Source organism: Pongo pygmaeus, chromosome 19 (genome assembly GCF_028885625.2).
Source record: "Pongo pygmaeus isolate AG05252 chromosome 19, NHGRI_mPonPyg2-v2.0_pri, whole genome shotgun sequence".
In the NCBI taxonomy this organism is placed as follows: Eukaryota; Metazoa; Chordata; class Mammalia; order Primates; family Hominidae; genus Pongo; species Pongo pygmaeus.
Window position 1 is genome coordinate 10,134,561 of NC_072392.2, and position 24,612 is coordinate 10,159,172.

At 49.1% G+C, this 24,612-nt stretch overlaps 1 protein-coding gene across 1 annotated transcript in view; it reads right to left on the reverse strand.

Annotated features, from left to right (window-relative positions):
* The window catches only part of GAS7 (growth arrest specific 7), a 292,644-nt gene extending 271,350 nt beyond the window's left edge, over positions 1-21,294 (reverse strand). The window contains exon 1 of the mRNA XM_054459127.2: positions 20,601-21,294. Within this exon, the coding sequence (XP_054315102.1) occupies positions 20,601-20,783 (183 nt within the window). The 5' untranslated portion in view covers positions 20,784-21,294. The remainder of the gene's footprint in view (positions 1-20,600) is intronic.
* Positions 21,295-24,612: the final 3,318 nt, after the last annotated feature.

Here is a 24,612-nt window from a genome sequence, read left to right on the forward strand (position 1 = left end):
AATTGTAACTTTCACAACAATCCTCTGATGTGGGCCTTATTATTCCCACTTAAAGATACGGAAACTAACGGCTGGGCGTGGTGGCTCATGGCTGTGATCCCAGCACTCTGGGAGGCCAAGGCAGGTGGATCACCTGAGGTCAGGAGTTCGAGACCAGCCTGGCCAACATGGAGGAAACCCCATCTCTATTAAAAATATAAAAATTAGCCGGGCATGGTAGTGGGTGCCTGTAATCCCAGCTACTTGGGAGGCTGAGACAGGAGAATCGCTTGAACCCGAGAGGCGGAGGTTGCAGTGAGCCGAGACCACTCCAGCCTGGAGGGACAGAGCAAAACTCTGCCTCAAAAACAAAAAAAAAGCTATGGAAACTGAGGTAGAAGTTAAGGTAAATAATATGCCCAAAGTCTCATACAGCCAGCATGCAAACCCAGATCTGATCAGCTCTAAACACCACGCTCATCACCACTGCACCAAACTGCCTGCCAAGATGCCCACAAATCGAGAACACCCCCATCCTAGGAGTAGTCACCCAGTAATCAAATCAATCCCAAGGGAGGCCGATTTCTTCAACGCCTGTTTTTCTCTCCAGCACGAAATAATAATGGTTTGCTGCCCTATATATACAATGACTTCATGGAATCTGAGTTATTTGCCCTGCAGCAGGGATGTTCTATTTGAGTCACACACACTCTGCTCCCCAATCAATCTTGTTACCTATCCTATGCATGTGTAAGATGCCTGCATGGGATTTTTATTGTTTTGTATTTATTTTATTGTAACTCCTTATTGTTACTTTTTTCCCCACGTGAAGCCAAGTAACTATCATGGGCAGCAAACTCAGAATCTTGTATTCATTGGCACCAAAGTCAACATGAGGGAACTATAACCTTTTGTTTTCTTATCAAGTGCCTTCGCCTGGTTGTACAACGACACTAAAGGCGTAAAAGATCAGAGACCCAATCCTTGAGCTCAAGGATTCCACAATGTAGTGGGTGGCAATAAAATTCCAACCCAGTAGGGTAAGTGTTAAGGGGTCTAGAACAAGAATGAGGGTGGTGGGGTCGGGGGGGTGGGGCACGGTGGCTCACGACTGTAATCCCAGCCTTGGGAGGCCAAGGCAGGCGGATCACGAGGTCAGGAGATCAAGACCATCCCGGCTAACACAGTGAAACCCTGTCTCTACTACAATACAAAAAATTAGCTGGGTGTGGTGGTGCATGCCTATAATCCCAGCTACTCGGGAGGCTGAGGCAGGGGAATCGCTTGAACCCAGGAGGTGGAGATTGCAGTGAGCTGAGATTGAGCCACTGCACTCCAGCCTGGGTGACAAAGCGAGACTCCACCTCAGAAAAAAAAGAATAGAATAGAATAGAATAGAATGGGGATATATCTCAATAGAGCTGTCAAACAGAAAGAAAAGGGAGTAAGGGTAAAAAAGAGGATGGGGGAGGAGGGTTACTTCGAGGAACAGGAACAGCATGCACAGGGCACAGAAGCAAAAGAAAGCAAAACTGTACCCAAGAATCAGGTAGTTCCATGTGGTTCTGATAATATTATGCACGTGAATAAATAGCTAAAATGCAGCTCGGGAGGTAGACAGGGATTGGGTCATGAAGGGCTTGTAAACAAGGCTAAGGCATGTTATATTGTAAAGGCAATGAAGAACCTATGAAAAATGTTAAGCAGCAGAGTTCCGTGATCAAACTGGCTACAAAAATCACCGCACCATCACTTTGGAGGATATGAGATAGGAATTTGGCAGGACTTGTTTTACAAGATACAGGTCACAAAGACCCCGTTGATCAAACAGGATCCAGTAAAGGAGCCGGCCAAAACCCACCAAAACCAAGATGGCAGCCAGAGCTACCGCTGGTCATCCTCACTGCTCATTATAGGGTAATTATAACACATTGGCGTGCTAAATGACACTCCCACCAGCACCAGGACAGTTTACAAATGCCATGGCAATGACTGGAAGTTACCCTATATGGTCTGAAAGGGGAAGGAACCCTCAGTTCCCAGAGCTCCCTACCCCTTTCCCAGAAATCTCATGAATAATCTCCCCCTTGTTTAGCATATAATCAAGAAATAACAATAAGTATAGTCAGTCAAGCAGCCCATACTGCTAACTAAGCGGTAGCCATCCTTTTATTCCCTTACTTGTGGTGTGTGTGCTGGAGTTTCACTTTTGTCACCCAGGCTGGAGTGCAATGGCACGATCTCGACTCACTGCAACCTCCACCTCCCGGGTTCAAGCGATTCTCCTGCCTCAGCCTCTCGAGTAGCTGGGATTACAGGTGCCCATCACCACGCTCAGCTAATTTTTGCATATTGAGTAGAGATGGGGTTTCACCATGTTGGCCAGGCTGATCTTGCACTCCTGACCTCAGGTGATCCACACGTCTCGGCCTCCCAAACTGCTGGGATTACAGGCATGAGCCACCGCACCCGGCCTTATTCCCTTACTTTTTAATAAACTTGCTTTTACTTTGTCAGCTAACTCTTGAATTATTTCCTATGTGAAGCCAAGAACCCACGTGGCCTCCCAGGCTCAGCCCCAATTTTGGGGTTCACCCTGTGACAGATGGACATCACCAGGGGGATAAAATGGACAGCCACTCCTGTTAGGGCACACTGCAGAAATCCAGACTAAGTCTCCGAGAGCAAGGACCCGTGAGTTCCATCTAGGGGCTGCAGGAGACACCGGCTTTGTGGCACCACCACCATCTGTAGTGTAGAGCCCTACAACACGGGCCCAGGATTAGATTCTGAGCTCCACAGCAACACTTTAAGAAGAGATTTTCCATCCAGCCCCTTGAAACAAACCTTTCCTTTGCCCCAAGAACAGGCAAAAGACGAAAACGAATGCTTAAGTCCTTCAGCAGCCTCCTGAGTTTTACCTCTCCCAATAAACAGCCTTTTCCTCATTACAAAAAGAGTCTCTTCTGGGAGTGCCCAGGCAGCCGGAGGCCCATCAAACCCAGGTAAGAAGCAGTTAAGACTAATTAGCCCAGGCTGAGCAGCAGCAACCATTATGTAGCAGTTTCAAATAAACTAGCAATGGCCAGATGCTGCAGCTTCCCTTGTTTTCACTTGTAGGACCTACGCCCCGAAAACCCTCTGGAAAATGCTATACCATCTTGTATGCAACTCCCCAAGTGTTATCCCAATACCAGCAACATCCCACGGGAACATGCTGGAGATGCAGAATCTCAGGCCCCACCCCAGACCTACTGAATCCAAATCTGCATTTCATAAGACTCACAAGTGATTTGTGCCTCATCGATAATGCTGCACCAGACAGTCTTGCAGTATGACCTCAGAGAGGCCCTTGGAAAAGGGTCGCCCTACTTCCCCAACAGCATCCGCCCTGTGTGCCCCAATGAAACTCCAGTTAACAGGCAGCTATCAGCATCTAACTATGATCAACAGAGCATACAGGAAGGTAAACTCCACTTACAGAGTGTGTGTGTACAAGGTACCAAAGCTCTTCTACCAGGCTCTCCTGATCCTCAGAGGAGCCCTAGGAGACTTAGAAAGATTCTGCAACTGGCCGGGCGCGGTGGCTCATGCCTGTAATCCCAGCACTTTGGGAGGCCGAAACAGGCGGATCCTGAGGTCAGGAGATCGAGACCATCCTGGCTAACACGGTGAAACCCTGTCTCTACTAAACAAAATACAAAAAATTAGCCGGGCGTGGTGGCGAGTGCCTGTAGTCCCAGCTACTCGGGAGGCTGAGGCAGGAGAATGGCGTGAACCCAGGAGGCGGAGCTTGCAGTGAGCTGAGATTGTGCCACTGCACTCCAGCCTGGGCAACAGAGCGAGACTCCGTCTCAAAAAAAAAAAAAAAAAAAAAGATTCTGCAACTTGCCTGGGCTCTCACACGGGTAGCAGGGGCTGAGCTGGGATTTGTACGCAGACCTGCCACGTACGCAGACCTGCCACCCTCTTGCCAAGCACTCTGCTGCCCCCACCTCCCAGGGGTTTCTGCCCGACCCTTGGATGTTGTTGTCTAAGCTGTCCATACTGGGAGTAGCTGCAGGGCTCACATTCCAGTTCACAAACGAAACCACACAAAACAACCAGTTATCCCCTTGGAGCTGATAAACTGTCTCAAGATGTAGAGACCATGTCCCCGTTGCATTTGTTTTTCCTAACACTGTTGGCATCTAGCAAGACCATCCCTGGCTGCCTCTCCGTCGTCCTGGTTCATACTGCAGTCCAGACCCTGCCCCCCAGCCTTTCCAGCGGCTGAATCCTGCACCTCCTCCTTAGCCAGGCTCCTGGCACTGGCCCCAGGAAAGCCTCTCTGAGGCCCACCTCCACCTCGTGTTCAAGGAAACCCCTCTGGTCAAACAGGAACACCAGCCACCATATCTCTGTCCTCGGATTAAATATATTCACAGAGATCTAATTCCAAAACCTGTGTTCTTTCCATGACCCTGCATAGCCTCATATAATCCACTTTTAAAGAGAAAGAATGAAAGTAAACTAAATCCAATCTAATTCCAGGATTTAACATGTCTTGCAGACAAACTGAAAGCCCCTAAGGGTATTCAAACGCCTTGCTACTCAAATTGTGGCCGGCAGACTAGAAGCAGTGGCATCACCTGGGAGCTGGCGGGAAATGCAGAATCTCAGTGTGGTGTAATATGAAATATATTTGGTCCTTGTCCCCAGGTCCTGCCACATAGCTCCTCATACCCTTGGAATTTCCTGATAGGAATGTCGTTTGTTATTCATAATGAGCTCATTTGATCACACTTCAGTGGATGCTAATAAGGTGACTTAGGGTGGGGGCCCTCAGATAGTCCAGGTTGGGGCTGGTCACCAGGAACAAGTTATTAGAGGATTAGAGGGTTGGGATTTTTGAGCCCCACCTGCTGACCTCCAGGAAAAGGGGGGCCACGGGAAGCTGGAGTCCAAGCTCTATAAAAACTCCGTTTTTTTTTGAGACGGAGTGTTGCGGTGTCTCACTCAGGCTGGAGTGCAGTGGTGTGATCTCGGCTCACCGCAACCTCCACTTCCCGGGTTCAAGCAACTCTCCTGTCTCAGCCTCCTGAGTAGCTGAGACTACAGGCGTGTGCCACCACACCAGGCTCATTTTTGTATTTTTAGTAGAGATGGGGTTTTGTATGTTGGCCAGGCTGCTCTTGAACTCCTGACCTCAGGTGATCTATCTGCCTCGGCCTCCCAAAGTGCTGAGATTACAGGCATGAACCACCCTGCCCAGCCTATAAAAACTCTTGAACAAGATTTGATAAGCGTCTGGGTTGCTGAATACATGGAGATGCTAGGAGAGTCCAGAGAGGGCACGGAAGCTGCACATCCCTACCCCCATATGCCCTGGCATTGAACAGGCAGCCCCCAGCATTCAACTATGATCACTAGAGCATGCAGAAATATGAACTCCACTTACGGAGTGTGTACAAGGTGCCAAGCTCTTCTCCCAGGTTCTCCTGGCCCTCAGAGCAGTCTTGGGAAACTTAGAAAAATTCTTCAACTTGCAGAATGCACCCCTTCCTCTGGCTGTTCATCTGTATCCTTTATAGTAAACCAGTAAACGTGTTTCCCCAAGTTTTGTGAGCCATCCTAGGAAATTAATCAAACCCAAGCAGGGAGCAGTGGGAACCCCAATTTATAGCCGGTCAATCAGAAATATAAGTGACACTACTTGACATATGAAGTGGGGGCACTCTTGTGGGACTGCACTCTTAGCCTGTAGGATCTGACTTCAATGCCAGGAAGACGATGTCACAACCCAATAGAAATATAAGAGGCCGAGCTGGTGTCCATTGAAGAACTGCCTGGTGTGTGGGAAAACACTCGCCACCCCCAATCGAGTCACAGATGTGTCTGGTGCTGTGCGAGTGTGGAAAAACAGTGTGGAGTGTGAGCAGAGAGTTTGGTTTTTTCTTTCAGATTCAGGTTTCCACACTTCAGACCCACTAAATCAGAGTCTGGTTTTTTTTTTTTTTTTTTTTTTTTTGGAGATGGAGTCTCGCTCTGATGCCCAGGCTGGAGTGCAGCGGCGCATTCTCGGCTCACTGCAAGCTCCGCCTCCAGGGTTCACGCCATTCTCCTGCCTCAGCCTCCCGAGTAGCTGGGACCACAGGCACCCACCACGCCCCGCTAATTTTTTGTATTTTTTTTTTTTTTTTTTTTAGTAGAGACGGGGTTTCACTGTGTTAGCCAGGATGGTCTCAATCTCCTGATCTTGTGATCCGCCCGCCTCGGCCTCCCAAAGTGCTGGGATTCCAGGCGTGAGCCACCGCACCTAGCCAGAGTCTGCATTTTAACAAGAGCCTCGAGTGATATGCACACTCATTCATGTTGGAGAAGCACAGATCTCACACCATGTATAGTGATATTGTACAGCTAGGCTCTGATGTCCCTACACCAGAAGCCAGGCCCCACGTATTCGAAGCCTTTTTTTTTTTTTTTTTGAGACCGAGTCTCACTCTGTTGCCTAGGCTGGAGTGCAGTGGTGCGATCTCAGTGGCTCACTGCAACCTCCACCTCCTGGGTTCAAGGAATTCTCCTCCCTCAGCCTCCTGAGTAGCTGGGATTATAGGCACGTACCACCAAGCCGGGCTAATTTTTTTTGTATTTTTAGTAGGGACGGGGTTTCACCACACTGGCCAGGCTGGTCTCAAACTGCTGACCTCAGGTAATCCACCCACCTCAGCCTCTCAAAATGCTGGGATTACAGGTGTGAGCCACCGTGCCCGGCCCAAAGCCTTCTTTATAATATGAAAATATTAGACTGGGTTGGGCACAGTGGCTCATGCCTATAATCTCAACACTTTGAGAGGCAGAGGCAGGAGGATCACTTGAACCCGGGAGGCAGAGGTTGCAGTGAGCCAGGACTGTGCCACTGCACTCCAGCCCGAGCGACAGAGCAAGATTCTGTCTCCAAAAAAAAAAAAGCAGAAACCACTTTGCTGTAGCAGCACTGAATTCAGTTTGAGAAGCACCGCTCTAGGTGCAATGATAAAACACTGAAACTGAAACAGACAGGAACTGGGGTGTCCCCATGAGCGGTTACCCATGCGGTGGTCAACAGGGCCATCTACCTAGATCCAGCTTGCTCCTTTTCTCCTTCCAAGCACACGGCAGGATTGTATTTTTTCACTGTCTTAAAGTTAGGTGTGGCTGTGCTTTAGACAATAAAATACCAGCAGAAGTGTCATGTGTCATGTGTCATTCCTGGGCAAAAGCTTTAAGAACCATGTGCTGTTTAACACAGTCCCTGAGGATTCCACACACTGGGTGCTCCATCATCCTGGGTCCTGGAGGTCTTGCGGCTTCAAACCAACTCACAATAGACTTACAACATGAGCAAAAAGCAAACCTATGTAGCTTGAGCCCAGGAGTTTGAGGCCAGCCCGGGCAACATAGCATGACTCTGTATCTCCAAAAAAATAAATTAGCTAGGCATGGTGGTATGCCCCTGTGGTCCCAGCTACTCAGGAGGCTGAGGTAGAAGGATGGCTTGAGCCTGGCAGGTGGAGATTACTCCACTGCATGGCAGCCTGGGGGAACAGAGCAAGACACTGTCTCAAACAAAACAAAAAACAAAGGATATATTAGACCAAACTCCAGATAAGATTTTGTTTTGTGCACGTCCTTGATTACCAACTACCACTCAACATGGTTGTATTTTCCCTCCATGCACAATGAATGTTTGTAGCTATTTATCAATAAAACACTTGCTAAATGAGAGCAGCAGACTTAAACTAAATAATTCAAAGTTAAGTTTTCTTATTTCTATTTCTAATTATATAAAAAATTTTAAAAAATGGCTCAATGACACTCTTCCATGAGCCACTGCTAAAATAAGGATCTTCTCTCATGATTGAATTAGGACAAGGACTCATTTCTGTGGAATTTTTAAAATAGCATCTCTAAAGAATTTTTACAACTTAATTAGTTTTTTGTTGACTAACCCTAGAGTTATCTGTGCATCTGACAAGCAAATGAGAAGGGAGGAGGAATTGAGGCATCTGAGAAAAAATGAAGAATCTTAAATGTCTGGATGGTTTCAACAGAAAACCTTAAGTGTGAACCTGCAGTCTCCTGAAAGAGGTCACCTGCCCAAGTCACCCTGGAGGGGAGAGCACATACCAAGGGCTCCCTGTAGAAGAGCCACCAACCTCAGCACCAGACTTTGATTGTATCTGCTGAGCCCTGAAGGAACCACAACTTACAGTAATTGCTCAAATAGAAAAACGTATTTTTGTTGAACCCAAGGTTGTGACAGATGTACTAACCACACACACACACAAAAAAAAAAAAACACAGGGAGTCTGGTATTAGAAAATGACCATATTTTGCCAGGCATGGCGGCTCACGCCTATCATCTCAGTACTTTGGGAGGCTGAGGAGGGCAGATCATGAGGTCAAGAGATCGAGATCATCTTGACCAACATGGTGAAACCCTGTCTCTACTAAAAATACAAAAATTAGCCGGTCGTGGTGGCGCACACCTGTAGTCCCAGCTACTGAGCAGGCTGAGGCAGGAGAATCACTGGCGACAGAGCAAGACTCCAACTCAAAAAAAAAAAAAAAGAAAAGAAAAAAAAGAAAGAAAATGACCACATTTGTTCAAAAAAGTATAGACCAAGTATCTACTAGTGTGCCCAGCAGTGTACAAGATGCTAGGATAGCTTGTGGGAGGGAGGAGGCCAATTTGAAAAAGTAGCCATGGCTCTCAGGAGCTAATGACACCTGCTGAAGTGTGCACTGTGGACTCTGCAGAATCTCTTGGAAGCTTGTCAGACATGCACATGGACCGCAGGCCCCATCCCAGGCCTCCTGAGTCAGAATTTGTATTCAACAAGATCCAGGGAATTCATTTTAAGAAACCACTTTGGGCCAGGCGCGGTGGCTCATGCCTTAATATCAGCACTTTGGGAGGCCGAGGCGGGCGGAACACCTGAGGTCAAGGGTTCAAGACCAGCCTGGCTAACATGGTGAAACCCCATCTCTACTAAAAATACAAAATTAGTTGGGTGTGGTGGCGTGCCTGTAATCCCAGCTACTCAGGAGGCTGAGGCAGGAGAATCACTTGAACCCGGGAGGCAGAGGTTGCAGTGAGCCAGGACTGTGCCACTGCACTCCAGCCCGAGCGACAGAGCAAGATTCTGTCTCCAAAAAAAAAAAGCAGAAACCACTTTGCTGTAGCAGCACTGAATTCAGTTTGAGAAGCACTCTCTAGGTGTGATGATAAAACGCTGAAACTGAAACAGACAGGAACTGGGGTGTCCGCATGAGCGGTTACCCATGCGGTGGTCAACAGGGCCATCTACCTAGATTCAGCTTGCTCCTTTTCTCCTTCCAAGCACACGGCAGGATTGTATTTTTTCACTCTCTTAAAGTTAGGTGTGGCTGTGCTTTAGACAATAAAATACCAGCAGAAGTGTCATGTGTCATTCCTGGGCAAAAGCTTTAAGAACCATGTGCTGTTTAACACAGTCCCTGAGGATTCCACACACTGGGTGCTCCATCATCCTGGGTCCTGGAGGTCTTGCGGCTTCAAACAACTCACAATAGACTTACAACATGAGCAAAAAGCAAACCCATGTTGCTTTACCACTGAGATTGTTAAACGGTGGCACATCATAACCCATCCTGACCCATATAGCACACACCCCCACAATGCTACCTTTTTCAGAATATTTCTGTTACTCCTCATCCACTGCTCAAATTCATCATTACTTTAAGGTAGGACCTCTTTTTTAGCCCTGAACAGCATTACTTAACTCAGTTACTCTCTTTGCTCATCAAACTTCACTCCGGAGTCATCTGATTTTTTCTTTTCCACAGATTTCCTCATGTGTTTATGCTTTTATCTTTTGTACCGTATGCTTTTTGGTAAGCTGCCTTAAATCCTATTTGCCACAAGGTGACAGACAGACAGTCACATGAACAGACACACCAGACTTGGCTTTGAATGAATTTCGGCTGTTTCCAAAAAAAAATCAAATCCACCCCTCAAAAGATTTGCTGTTATTGAGGATATTTATAAGAATGTGGTCCCAGGCCAGCATGTATTCCTTCTACCTATTCTTCCCACAAAAGGATACTTACAGAATGTTTGGTACACACAGTTCCCACTTTTGAAAAGTAATTCATTTCTGGACACACCATCTCTTTTTGCCTCACTATGAGGAGAAACTATGCTAGCTCCACAAAGACATTTAGCATCATTAACCAACATTTTTATTTTTAAAATTCAGTTTCATCCCAGCACTTTGGGAGGCCGAGGCAAGCAGATTACTTGAGGTCAGGAGTTCGAGACCTGCCTGGCCAACACGGTGAAACCCATCTCCACTAAAAATAGAAAAATTAGCCAGACATGGTGGTGGGCACCCGTAATCCCAGCTACTCAGGAGGCGGAGGCAGGGGAATTACTTGCACCCAGGAGGCAGAGGCTGCAGTGAGCCGAGATCGTGCCACTGCACTCCAGCCTGGGCGACAGAGCAAGACTCCACCTCAAGAAAAAAAAAATCCATTTCAATATCGTTACTGAACCCCTTCCGCATGTTCTGACCTTGTGCTAAGCACAGGTAAACCTGATTTTAACTAGTTCCTTCTAGTTGTCGTTCATCTTGTGCTATCAGAGGCTGTGATATAATATACGCTGATATTTACAGCTTGCCTGATATATCAGATGCTCCCTGAGAAGAAATTTCTAGAAGCGGAATTGCTGGGACAGAGAACATGTACTTATTAACGTTTTGGAGGTACAGTGCCAAATGGTCCTTCAGGAAGCTCAGGACCATTTCCTTACACCCTGCCAATACCATTCTTTTTTTACATATTTCTGTCTTCAAGCTATTTTTTAATTAAATTTGCAATTATTTGATCACTGGTGAGACTAAATAGTTGAGGACTTTTTATATGGTTTTTTTGTGTGTGTGTGTTCATTTGTTTTAAGAGACAGAGTCTCACTCTTTCGCTCAGGCTAGAGTGCAGTGGTGCAGTCTTGGCTCACTGCAGCTTTGACCTCCTGGGTTCAAGCGATCCTCCCACCTGAGCCTCCTGAGTAGCTGGGGCTACAGGCATGCACCATCACACCCAGCTAATTTTTTTGTATTTGTAGAGAAAAAATTTGGGTTTCTCCATGTTGCCCAGGCTGGTCTTGAACTCCTGGGCTCAAGCAATCTGCGCGCCTTAACCTCGCAAAGTGCTGGGATTATAGGCATGAGCCCCCATGCCCAGCCTGTATATGTTTTATTATGAAGTGTCTATCCAAGTTCCTTGCCCATTCTTATACTGATATGTTCCCCTTTGTTTTGGGTTTTGTTGTTTTTTTTTTTATTTATAAAAGCACTTTCTACATTAAGGAACTTTTTCCAAATTTGTATTTGCCTTTTACCTCCTTTTTTTTGGGAAGAGATTTCTAGTGGCAGAACAAAGGATGGACAGATGGGGAAAATACAAAAGGGAAAAAGTGCATTACAAGTGACCTGCAAGAAGTGAGACCCCCTGAGGTTCCCTTACTCCCTCCGATCAACCCACCAGCAAGATCTGTTGACACTCTGCAAAATACATTCCAAATCCACCCACCTCTCACCATCTCCACTTCCACCACCCTGCTCTGAGCTTCCCAACTGGTCTCCTTGCTTCCCCTCCCTGTTTTCTTCAAATCCATTCTCCACCCTACAGTCTAGAAGAGCTTTCCAGAACGCATCCGAAGATGCCACCCGCTTCAATCAAACCAAAGGCTTTTCCACTGCATTTAGAAAATGACCCAACTCCCCAGGTTCTCTCTCTTTCCCCCGCACATCCCCAACCCCTCCCCCGCTACTTGCCACTCTAACAATTCTGGAATATTCTGGCTCTCCCAGGTTTATCAAACACACTCCTCTACTCAGGGTTATGTGCATCTGCAGTCCCCCTCAGCCTCAAAATTATTTTCCCCCAAATAGTCACATGGCTGGCTGGGCACAGTGGCTCACTTTGGGAGGCCAAGGTGGGTGGATCACTTAAGGTCAGGAGTTGGAGACCAGCCTGGCCAACATGGCGAAAACCCTATCTCTACTAAAAATACAAAAATTAGCCGGCTGTGGTGGCATGTGCCTATAGTCCCAACTACTTGGGAGGCTGAGGCATGAAAATGGCTTGAACCCAGGAGGTGGAGGCTGCTGTGAGCCGAGATCACACCACTGCACTCCAGCCTGGGCAGCAGAGCAAGACTCCAACTCCCAAAAAAAAAAAAAAAAAAAGTTGAAAACAAATCAGAAGAAGAATATTACTTCACGGCCCATGAAAATTATAACAAATTCAAATTTCAGTCCATAAATAAAGTTTTATTGGAACACAGGCACACCCATTGGTTTCGGATTATCTCTGGCTGCTTTTGCACTACAGCAGCAGAGTGGATTAGTTGTGACAGAGACCATATGGGGTGCTCTCACTGCTTGTCACTGCCTCTGGCGCACTACAGATCACACCGAGGCAGCCGTAACTCAGTTATGCCTCATAGCCCACAAAGCCTAAAATGTTTCCTGGCCTTTTACAGAATAGATCTGCCAATGAAAGTTAAGAAGGAGAAGGTTTTAAGAAATGTTTCTGGCCGGGCGTGGTGGCTCATGCCTGTAATCCCAGCACTTTGGAAGGCCAAGGTGGGCGGATCACAAGGTCAGGAGTTTGAGCCCAGCCTGACCAACATGGTGAAACCCCGTCTCTACTAAAATACAAAAAATAGCCGGGCGTGGTGGCGCGTGCCTGTAATTCCAGCTACTCAGGAGGCTGAGGCAGGAGAATCGCTTGAACCCAGGAGATAGAGGTTGCAGTGAGCCGAGATCGTGCCATTACACTCCAGCCTGAGCGACAGAGCAAGACTCTGTCTCAAAAAAAAAAAAAGAAATGCTTCTAAGGAAGAAGGGAAGGGATGAGGCTTGCTAACCTACTGAACAGGAAAGGAAAGGTAAGGGGAGAGATATCAGGGGAGTTGGTGGACGGATGGTGGTGACATTCACTAAAGTTTAGAGCAGGGGTGTCCAATCTTTTGGCTTCCCTGGGCCACACTGGAAGAAGAAAAATTGTATTGGGCCTCACATAAAATACACTAATGCTAACTATAGCTGATGAGCTAAAAAATATATATCTCACACACACACACACACAAAAAAACCCTCATGTTTTAAGAAAGTTTACAAACTTAAGGCCGGGCACAGTGGTTCACACCTGTAATCCCAGCACTTTGGGAGGCCAAGGCAGGTGGATCACCTGAGGTGGGAAGTTCAAGACCAGCCTGACCAACATGGAGAAATCCCATCTCTACTAAAAATACAAAATTAGCCAGGCATGGTGGCGCATGCCTGTAATCCCAGCTACCCAGGAGGCTGAGGTAGGAGGATCGCTTGAACCCAGGAGGCAGAGGTTGCAGTGAGCCGAGATCACACCATTGGACTCCAGCCTGGGCAACGAGAGCAAAACTCTGTCTCAAAAAAGAAAGTTTACAAATTTGTGTTGGGCCACATTCAAAGGCCATCCTGGGCCACATATTCCACAAGCTTGGTTTAAAGGTTGGGAATAGAAGAAGGCAGTGAAGAGGCTGGGCACGGTGGCTCGTGCCTGTAATCTCAGCACTTTGGGAGGCCAAGGTGGGAGGATCACTTGAGCCCAAGAGTTTGAGACCAGTCTGAGAAACATGGTGAAACCCTGTCTCTACAAAAAACACAAAAATTAGCCAGGCGTGGTGGCAGGTGCCTACAATCCAAGCTACTTGGAGGATCATTTGAGCCCAGGAAGTCAAGGCAGCAGTGAGCTATGATCATGCCACTGTACTCCAGCCTGGGCAACAGAGCAAGACCCTGTCTCAAAAAAAAAAAAAAAAAAAAAAAAAAAGAAGGCAGTAAGGAGAGGAGAAAGGGCTGGGCACGGTGGCTCACGCCTGTAATCCCAGCACTTTGGGAGGCTGAGGTGGGTGAATCACGAAGTCAGGAGTTCGAGACCAGCCTGGCCAACCTGGTGAAACCCCATCTCTACTAAAAATACAAAAATTAGCCAGGCATAGTGGTGGAAGCCTGCAATCACAGCTACTCGGGAGGCTGAGGCAGGAGAATCACTTGAACCCAGGAGGTGGAGGTTGTAGTGAGCCGAGATCGCGCCATTGCGCTCCAGCCTAGGCAACAGAACAAGACTCCATCTCAAAAAAAAAAAAAAAAAAAAAGAGGAGAGAGATGATGAGTTTAGTTTTGACATGTGAAATTTGAGTACCTAGGGGCTGAATCTGAATACCAGCTCCAAGCTCAAGAAGAGTAGTAGACAGAGAAATAGGAAGTTAAACTAAAAACAAATTCTTAAAGATGGTAGGGAAGACAGAAAGCGTGAAGAAAGGAGGTGGGTGGGTCCTCTTAAGACTTCTCAAAAACTTCTCACAGTTCATATACCTACTGAAACTAAACTTTCACAATGTCACGACATGTTCTGGTCAGCCAAGGAAAAGCCAGAGAGATCTGCCAGCCGCCACTTCTTCTTCTCGCCATAGGCATAAACACCACCCCAGAAGCCTCGCCATAGCAGGGAGACACAGAAATATACTAATTTTGCATTTAAGTACAGAGGAATCCCTCCTGACATTTTGTTAGAAAGCCTGTCATGTGTCGCCTTGCTGCTGTGAGTAATAAGACAGCACAGTCCCCTGGGCTGGACTGATAATAGTCAAAATACCTTACACGTATGCAAGGCTTCCTGGTTTACCAAAAACATTTTCTTTCACCAGCGAAGTGGGGATCAGTATCCGTGTTCACAGACAAGGTCTACCACACCGTCAGAAAAAAGCTGGGCTTTTGCAGACTGAGAAGAGTATGTGAAGGTCAGCCTCTCATTCATGTTTCTAGGTGGTAACAGACATCAGGGATCCACAGAGTGGTGAACAGATGTCAGGGATCCCCGCCGACTTGTTGCTAAGGGAACTTTTGTGAAAATGCCCTGAATCCACTCAATCCATAAGCCTTGCTCATTGCTTTAAAGTCCTGTGGGGTAGCCACTGACCAGTCCAGCACACAAGTGTAACAAAGGAGGTGGTTCCTTCTGAGCTGAGGCTGACAGAGTGGTGGGCCAAAGGTCATTTTCTAACACCAGGAGCTACAAATACTGGCCACAGCCCCCATACCAAGGAGGAGGGTGATTTAGTGAAGATGTCAGAAAGCACGTTGGTCTTTTCAGTCACAATTACCCACCCCTCTGAGCCACAAGCCCTAATTACACCTTTTGTGAACAGAGTTGATGACTGTCTGAAAAATACTAGCATGAGAGACAAGGTCACACTCATTTTGGGTGATTTTCATGTTGCAGAAAGAAAGGAAAAGGCTCTGTATTAAAATCAATTTGTGTAATATAGCAAACATCTATTAGATGTCAGGGAGTTCAGATCCACTGTCTATGAATCACCAGCACTGAACAGCCCTGGCCTAAAAAAAGCTGGACTGGTATGTCAATGGCTTAGTGGACAGGCCCAGAGCCAAGCAAATCTGATTTCAAATTCCAGCTGCATCATTTATCGTGTGGCCTTTAGAAAGAAACCTCCAGAGTCAAAAAAAAAAAAAAAAAAAAAAAAAAACCCTCCAAGGATTGCAATAGAGGTAGAACTGCCAAGTCTCTGCATTTTACCTCCCTCTTGGGGTTCTCTCTCTCATCAGTCTGGCCTGGCACTACCTCCCCACTAATGGATCATCTGTCCCATGTATGTTCTCCCTAGCCTTCTGAGGGAGCCAGTCTGCAATACGGCCCTGGATGAACCATGCCTCCCTTGTAACCACACCTGTACCCATCTCCCTTCCAAATTGACTCTGGACAGATCCTGTGACTACTTTCCCAGTAGAATGTGGCAGAAACGATATGCCAGTTCTGGGCCTAGGCCATAAGAGGGCCTGGCAATGTATGCCTTTGCATTCTTAGAAGCCAGCTACCACATAACTCCAACCACCCTGCTGAAGAGAAAGGCCATGTGGAAAGGCCCTGGAGAATGAAACACTACATGGAGAAAGGCGCCACATGGAAGAACATCAAAGCACCAGACAGGTGAGTGAAGATGACATTTTGGAGGCTGCAGTCTAGTTGAGCCTCCAAGACTCTGCCCCAGCCACCATCTGATTGCAACTGCATGACACTGAGACACACCAGCAGAAGAACCACCCAGCTGAGCCCTGTCAATCCACAAAACCATGCCAGATAATAATAAATTGTTGTTTTGAAACACTAAATCTTGGGGTGGCTTGTTACATGGCAATAGATAAAACATCATTCCTTAATTATCCATAGCACAGCCCACTCTCTCCCACAGACACTCCTTATCAACTCCTGCAGCACAACTGCATGAACCCAAAATGGGAGAACAAAGGGTAGAGTAAAGGAAATCAAGTTTAAGGGTGACCCTCAGCAGCCATTCTAGTTTTGCTAGCAAACAGTGTCATATTCTGTTAGTAACCCAGAAGTCCAGATTATCCAGCCAGATCCTGGATTCTAAGAATACCATCTAGTTCAAAGAAAGCTCTATTTTGTTTGCATTCCAATCCCATTGTCCCCCAGAATTATTTCCCAAAAGCTCTGGGAAGTTTTGTAGATGCCTTACAGCATTCCCCAGGTCCCTAATTTCTTCTCTCCACTCAAGCAAAGTACAGGCCACAGGAATTCCTGGACACTATTAAACCCTCCAACCACTGACCTGTCCAGCCACTGGGCCTGTCCTGGTACCATGTCTTTCTCTCCAAATCTTCCCCAAGATGGAGATCTAGGCTTCTCTATCCACCTCCCCCAGGAGCTATTTCTCAGCCTTGATGTATCCCAGAAAGCTGGTGGAAATATTCCCACATGTGGGGTTCCCAGGTCTATGGAGGCAATCTCAGGCCTAGCTTGGAGCTGGCAGAACATGCTCCCACAGCTCCTATTCTCTGGTCTCAGGTCTCTTCCTCTACCATATCTCTCAAATGATGTTAAAAAGACTTCTCGGCCAGGCGCAGTGGCTCACACCTGTAATCCCAGCACTTTGGGAGGCCGAGGCGGGTGGATCACGAGGTCAGGAGATTGAGACCATCCTGGCTAACATGGTGAAACCTCGTCTCTACTCAAAATACAAAAAATTAGCCAGGTGTGGTGGTGAGCACCTGTAGTCCCAGCTACTCGGGAGGCTGAGGCAGGAGAACGGTGTAAACCCGGGAGGCGGAGCTTGCAGTGAGCCGAGATCACGCCACTGCACTCCAGCCTGGGCAACAGTGTGAGACTCGATCTCAAAAAAAAAAAAAAAAAAAGACTTCTCAATTCCTCTCCCTCGTCATAGCAGAAGAAACCCTCAGGAAAGATTTTTCTAGTTGATTTTATCTAATAACCAGCTGTGGGCCTTGGCTGTAAGGCCTATTCCTTTTCTGGAGGTAGGTGTTTCCCTCTGCCCATCCTTTGAAGAGCTGCACCACCCCCTGAGTAGGAAGAACCCTTGTGGCCAGAGTCCTTGGGCCTACCAGAGACCTCTACACTTCCCTGCCTGTGCTGAGGTTTTCCTGCAAGCTGCTCTCTGGAAGCCAACCAAGTATGTGCTATACCATTTCCTTGGAGTCTTGACCAAAGAGATTGCCCCAAAAACCAAGACCTCCTCCAAGCTGGCCTCCTCCCAAGGGCTAGCTGGCCACAGGGTCAGATCTGGTGACTCTCTTAGAGTTGGCTCCCAACTCCCCTCCCCTGTGTATGCTTCCTGCAAAGGCTGGGTCTCTCGGTTCCCCTTGCTTCATCTGAACAAGGAAGATCTCCTTCGGAAGTATCCAGTGTGCACACAGTATTCAATGCCTCGCTCCCCTCCGCCAAGATGGGGTTTCCTAGTATCACTCTTTCCATCAGGGTGAAAGTTCCGCTGGAGAAGGGAGCACATTAGAGATGCCATGTTCATCTGTGTACCCACAATCCCATCCCTAGCCCAGGAGGCTAGTACAGTCCACCTGTCTGTACTTGTTTCTCCAACAGCTGCCCTGGCCTTCTGAACCCCATGCTCCCAAGCAAGCTCAGTGACAGCACCACATGGGCTGACATCTCATGAGGTTCGCCATCTCCAGTATCTATGGGCCCCCTCTCTAGTTTCATGAGTCCAGATGCTGGCCAGTCTACCCACCAGGCTGGGGAACTCTGCATTCTCTGAGTCTGCCCTTCAGGACTCACCCCATCCCAAGCGACTCTGCCTGCATATCCTCTATCTCTACCTAGCCTTCAGCCTTGAGGTCCAACTTGCTCATGTAGGAGGTTCCCAGATGCCAAGCACCTGACCCACAAGCCCCCCCTGTTGAAACTGCATCTGCTTTGGCCCTGAGAAGAGTCCCATCCAGTACTTAGGCCACAGGACTCAGGCCCCCTGTGGGAAGACCCCCAGCTGGCTCTGAGTAAAAGTCACACTTTGGGGTTAGCAGGGAAGATCCTCCAAGTTGCTCCTGGATGCAGCTGTCCTCACTTTAGCCCTAGAGGTTCAGCCTCCCTTTCGCGGTGCTGTCACCAACATGCTGACCTCAGGGGCTGCGCTTGCCCCTTTTCCCCATGGATCCAGACCCTTCACTCACATGTTGTTTGGCATAGTTGAACCCGGGCTATCATGTTTAAAAAAGGCACAGGCGCAGGGGGTGATACTCAGCCATCTGAGCTGCTAACAAAACATGCGAGCATTACTAGTTGGGGAGCTGACTTCACCTCTCTCATATTCAGCTTGCTTGGCTATAAAATGGGGGAAGTACCTCACCCTTCACAGAGCTGTCAGGGAACTGGTGATAATGTGCACGTACTGTGCCGAGCAGGTGCTCAGAAGTATTGCTCACGCAGATGGATGCTTCTGTTGCAAGTTACTAGTCAGGAATGGTCTTCAGAGGCCCTGAGACACCGGAGATCTCCTACCTTTGTATATGTCAGAGGATGGGACAGACACACCCAAAACTGTCCCGGTTGTTAATTCTGCTTGCCCCCTGGCCCTGGTCCACCGTCCCCTTCCCGGGAGAAAAAGCAGCACTCCACTCTTGCTAACTAACACCTACCCAGCCTCACCCCTACACAAAACACAACTGGCTCAGCCCAGCCAGGGATGCTCCTCACCGGACAGACATCCATCAGCCAAATTTCCACATCAGAATTTCCTGGAAAAGGGAGACCACCCGAAGAACTCCCAAAATACGTATCTATCCCAGGGCTTCAAGCTAGAAACAAGGAAGCCCCTTGCTTCTCATGTAAGAAGCAATACATTCACTTTCTTTTACATCCGAATCTCAGGAAAGGAACTGAAAAAGCCAGGGCAGGGAACACCTGAGCCTCTCCTACAAGTAGGGCAGTCTCCAGATACAGAACCAAGAGGATTCCTCCAACATACTCTGCTGACAGCCCATGAAAGCTCATTCCAGCAGCCCCTAAACTTTGCTCAAATGCTACTGATGCCTTTAGGAGAGATTTTGTTGTTCTCTGGACCTGAAAGCAACCTAATGTACTTTTATAAGGCCAGGCTCTTGCTCACAATGTTGCCATAGGATACATCCTCAGGCGGACTCACCCTGTAACCATTTCACTTCTTTCTTTCTTCCCCCCGCCCCCCACCATGAATTGCACTGAGCAGTTTCAGTCAAAATTTGCTACTTTGTTCTCTGTGAAGTAGGTCAAGAGTTAAATTATAAATAAATTCAGCCTCCATGATTTCTTCGGGCAGTGTTTTACCAGAATGTTTAGGAATACTGACACAATTGAAGGTAACTGTTAATTTAGTCTTTACAAGAATCCTGGAGGCAGGCGGGCTTCTAGTAAAGGGGATGTCCTGGAAGGTCATCCCCCCACACACAAAGGACTTTAGAAACTTCGGGTCTCACTCAGGCTGTGACTGTGAGTGAGCTCAGTGATTAGAGGACAGCCTGTCACACAGACAATAAACAGCCAGCCGCCTTGCCTCAGCAGGTCCTGTGTAGCCCTGGGGCCAGGCCAGAACCCCAGAACAAGCCACTTTCGGGGTCTGAGCCTTAGCCTGGGGGAGCTGGACCAGGGGAGAGGGCAGTGGCGGGGTGGGTACTACGGCACCCCGGGATCAAGCCTGATGAGGGGGCTCGGGCTGGTGGCCAGCAGGCTCGGCTGACCAGCAAGTGGGTGGGCCCGAGGCGGCCAGGCAGCCTGACCCAAGTCAGCACGACCGTCCACGGGTCGTCAGGCTCTAGACTCCCGAGTGGAGACGGGGGACTGCGGGACCGAGTCGGTGCCACTTTCTCGGACCCCTGATCCTCCGTGCATCTTCCCAAGACCGCCAGACCCTTCACCGGCCCCTGCCACTGCCGGGAACGCTCCCGCCTGCTCCTGAACTTACACAGGCAACAAGTTCTCGCTTCCTCAGAGCCGCCACGGTGTGCTCGGGAGGCCCGGCGCAAGGGGGAAGCTCCCCGCGAGTCCGCTTTGCCCACGCCCCGAGGGGCGCCCGCTGCCGTCGCTGCCCCCCAGGAGCGTGGAGCTACAGGTCGCGTCGGCAAGGGCTGCCCCCCGGGGGGCCCCTCCGACCGGGACGCTGCGGCATCCCCGGAACGGGCAACAGGTACGCGAGCGCACCGAGGACCGCAGCCCCGGCTCCTCCAGCCCCGGCCCTCGCCCCTTACCTCCAGCAACTGCACGTAGCTCGCCGGGAACCAGCCACGGAGCCCGTCCTCCTTCTCGCCTTCCCACCAGCCGCCGTCCGGGACCTGCAGCAGCGTGATCAGCTCGCCCGCGGCGAAGCGCAGCCCCTGGCCGTGCCGCTCCCCGGAGAAGGGGTACAGGGTCCGGCAGCGAGCGCCGGACATGGCCTTGGCGCCCGGGTTCACAGCGCAGCCTGCATCCCCGCCGAGCCCCACGGGCTGGGCAGCGGCTCCGCGGGGTCCCAGGCGCCCGGCGCTCCGGGCTCCCGCGCTCTGGGCGCGCGCCGTCTCTGAGGTGCGCGGGGGTCCTCGGGCAGGCGGGGGACGCGCGCTCCGCGCAGGGAAGCGGAGACTCGTTGGCTTCGCAGAGCGAGCGGCGACGCCCCCGGGCCGGGCAGCTCGCGGATCCCAGCTCTGGGCTGGGGGGCGGGGCTCAGGGGGAGGAGACCCAGGCGCCGCGGGCTCCGGAGACAACTTCCCGGGAACGCGGAACGCGGGCTGCCGCCGCGAGGACTGGCCGGGGCCGGGGCCGGGGCCGCCCCGGCGCGCGGAAATGCGCAGCTCCCCCGGGAGGTGGGACCCGGAGCATCCCCCGCGGCAGGACTCCGCCGCGCGGGAGGGAGCGGCGGGCTGCGGTGGAGAGGGGCTGGCGGCCGGGTGGCCGGGCGGGGGCTCGCTCTCTGGCGAGGGGGCGGGCCGGGGCGGGGCCAGGGCGGCCACGCCCGCGGAGGGCTGCGCGCTCCCTCGCAGAGGAGCCTGTCACTGGGGAGAGGGGCTCCCACTCGCGCCCCCACCGCCGGGGACCGCGGAAATGGAAACGCCCCTCTGTTCTGTGCCTGCTTTGTAGGCCTGGCGGCCCGTGGCGTGCGGGCGGCTTCTTCGAGGTGTCTGCTAGGGATCGTTTGTGGTTGTCATTGTAGTGGTTGAACCTGGGGTTGAACTTGACTCACCGGAAACTGAACAACGGGTGAGGACAGGTTTGAAGCCTGGCGCCTGAGCCCAGCAGCCTGGTGGCAGCGTGGCACGCTGGAGGGACGCAATGGGAAGGAGACGGGGTCGGAGTTGATAGAATTGGAAACAGTCGATGGGGATAAATGGAGGAAAGGCAAACGGTGAGACGAACAGCACCAATGCTTTTACTTGCAGAGGGAAGGCCGGCCCAGGGTACTAGCCCTCCCGAAATCGAGATGGGCTGACTAAAGAGTCTACACTCATGTAGTCAGTCAACAAACATTACCCGGAGGCTGCCATGTTCCATGCGATGTGCCAGGTACTACAAAGATCATTTGGGCCAGTCCCTGCTCTCCAGGGACCAGTGAACCTGAGTGCTGCAGAATGTTGACCTTGAACTGACCGTACAGAAGTAAAAGAAAGCTTGGTTTCTTTGCTATTCTACTCCATAAAAAATTTTTAAAAAATTTTAAAAGTACATTTTTTAGCCTGTAAATAGCTGGACTTGGCCAGGCGCGGTGGCCCACGCCTGTAATCCCAGCAGTTTGGGAGGCTGAGGCAAATGGCTCACTTTAGGTCAGGAGTTCGAGACCAGCCTGGCCAACAAGATGAAACCCCATCTCCACTAAAAATACAAAAATTAGCCAGGCGTGATGGCGGGCGCCTGTAATCCCAGCTACTCAGGAGGCTGAGGCAGGAGAATGGCTTGAACCCGGGAGGCGGAAGTTGCAGTGGGCGGAGATCACACCACTGCATTCCAGCCTGGGTAACAAGGGCGAAACTCCGTCTCAAAAAAAAAAAAAAAAAAAAAGCTGGACCCTTTAATACGCCTGTATACCTCTGTCTACTCCTTCCCCCTCCCCCAGTCACCTTCTGTGGCTCCCTATTGCCTTTTAAATTTGGTACAAACTTCTCCGCCTGTACATTTCAGGCCCTCCACAACGCCTCCTCTAGCTTCACCTCTTATTGTGCCTGCCTAGATATCCATTACAAAACCAGTCAGGCCGGGCTCCAAAAGCCTGAAGATCTTGTACACCTGTCTATGCTTTGAATCAGACCCTGGCACAGAGCCTTTCACCTAGTTCAGTGGTTCTCAATCCTGGCTGCACATTAAAGTCATTACACAACTTTTTAAAAATACTCATGCCCAGGCTTTAAGAGTCACTACTGAGCCCTAGTCTGCAGCTAAGCCATCTCACCTGAGCAGCCCATCTGTTCTCCAGCCATGGGCAAAGTGACACATGCAGATTATTTGTAATAGTCCATCAATTGCAAAGTCTTGAACATTTGCTTGGCCAGAAATATAAAGAAACAAACTCTTGACCACAGTCACCACTAAGAGTCCCTTAACGCGGAGCTGCATAACTTCATATCAAAAACAGTCATTAAAAATAGCTGGCCCAATGAAGTTTTAAAAGAGATACAATTCCTTGTATCAGGAAAATATGTGACTTCCAGCAGGCTGTTCTCAGGCTTCATTCCTGATGATGTGGCCTGAATCAAGGTAGGACAACTGATTTCCAGCCATCCTGCAACCCCAAATTCTCTGCGTGCCCGTGAGGAACCGTGATCCAGTTTGGACTTGAGAAATCGCAGCCTACACAGCATGCCACACACTCGAGTTCTACGTGACCCACCTCAAACATTCCTGCAGCAACCAAAAATGATAATAGCTGTTAATTTCTCCACTTAATTCATTTCATTCCTGTAATCCTACGAGCTGATGAGGTGACTGTTGTCCCAGTTTTCAGGTAAAGAAACTGGGCCCAAAGAGTGTGACTTGTTCACCATCATACAGCTGGTCAACAGCAGAACCAGCTTTGAACTCAATTCTAGCTTATTGTACACTGAGTGTTGCTTTCTGTAGTCCCCCCTGCCAGTCAGAAAGCAGGTATCCTAGTGACTCACCCACAAATAGCACCTTAAGAGAAAGTTCTCTAGGCCGGGCATGGCCTGTGAGAGCTTATGCCTCTAATCCTGGCACTTTGGGAGGCCGAGGCGGGCAGATCACAAGAGCAGGAGATTGAGACCAGCCTGGCCAACACGGTGAAACCCCATCTTTACTAAAAATACAAAAATTAGCTGGGTTTGGTGCCGCATGCCTGTAATCCCAGCTACTCAGGAGGCTGAGGCAGGAGAATCGCTTGAACCTGGAAGGTGGAGGTTGCAGTGAGCTGAGATCACGCCACTGTACTCCAGTCTGGCGACAGAGCAAGACTCCATCTCAGAAAAAAAGAAAAAAAGAAAAGAAAAGAAAAGGCTCTCTGGTGATACCCAATGTCAGTCTTCATAGAAATAAGACTGGACTAGCAGTTAGTGGAACTCCTGTTCCTGATCTCATCAATCAAGTAACCTCCAAATCCTCAAGTCTTCCCATACCTTTGGGTCTATTTCCCCATCTGTAATTGGAGATCGAATCCAGTAACTGGAATATGGGAATTTAAGTGGTTAAATGTAGTTAGTGGTTAAATATGTTGGCTTTGGACTGCTTTTATTCAAACCTCATTTCTGCCACTTTCTAGCTGTGTGCCATTGGGTGATTTACTTACATCTCTGAGCCTCATTTTCCTCATCACTACAAGAAGACAACAGTAGTATTAATATCATAGAGTTATTAAGAATATTAAGTGAGGAAGCATGTAAACTGTTTAGAGCAGTGCCTGGCACATTAAATGCCCCTATGTTAGCAATTGTTTTTATCTATCCAGTTCAAGGGTCCTGGTGATTTATTACGTAACACTTCTTTTTTAACTAAGATTTCTAGAGCAACAATAGAAGGAGGAACTCTTACATCTTTGGGATGCCACAAATTTTGTAGAAACACACTTTGGCTTTCTGTTTTCTCCCAGGATCTTGAAGGAAAGATAAATTCCTCCCTTATCAATTTTCCCTCCTGCCTTCTCCCTCTCTGATCTTCTATTACTATCTTGATATAGTATTTAAATCTTTAATTATTTTGCTTTTTTTTTTTAATTTAGGCAAGATCTGGCTGTATTGCCCAGGCTGGAGTGCAATGGTGTGATCTTGGCTCACTGCATCCTCC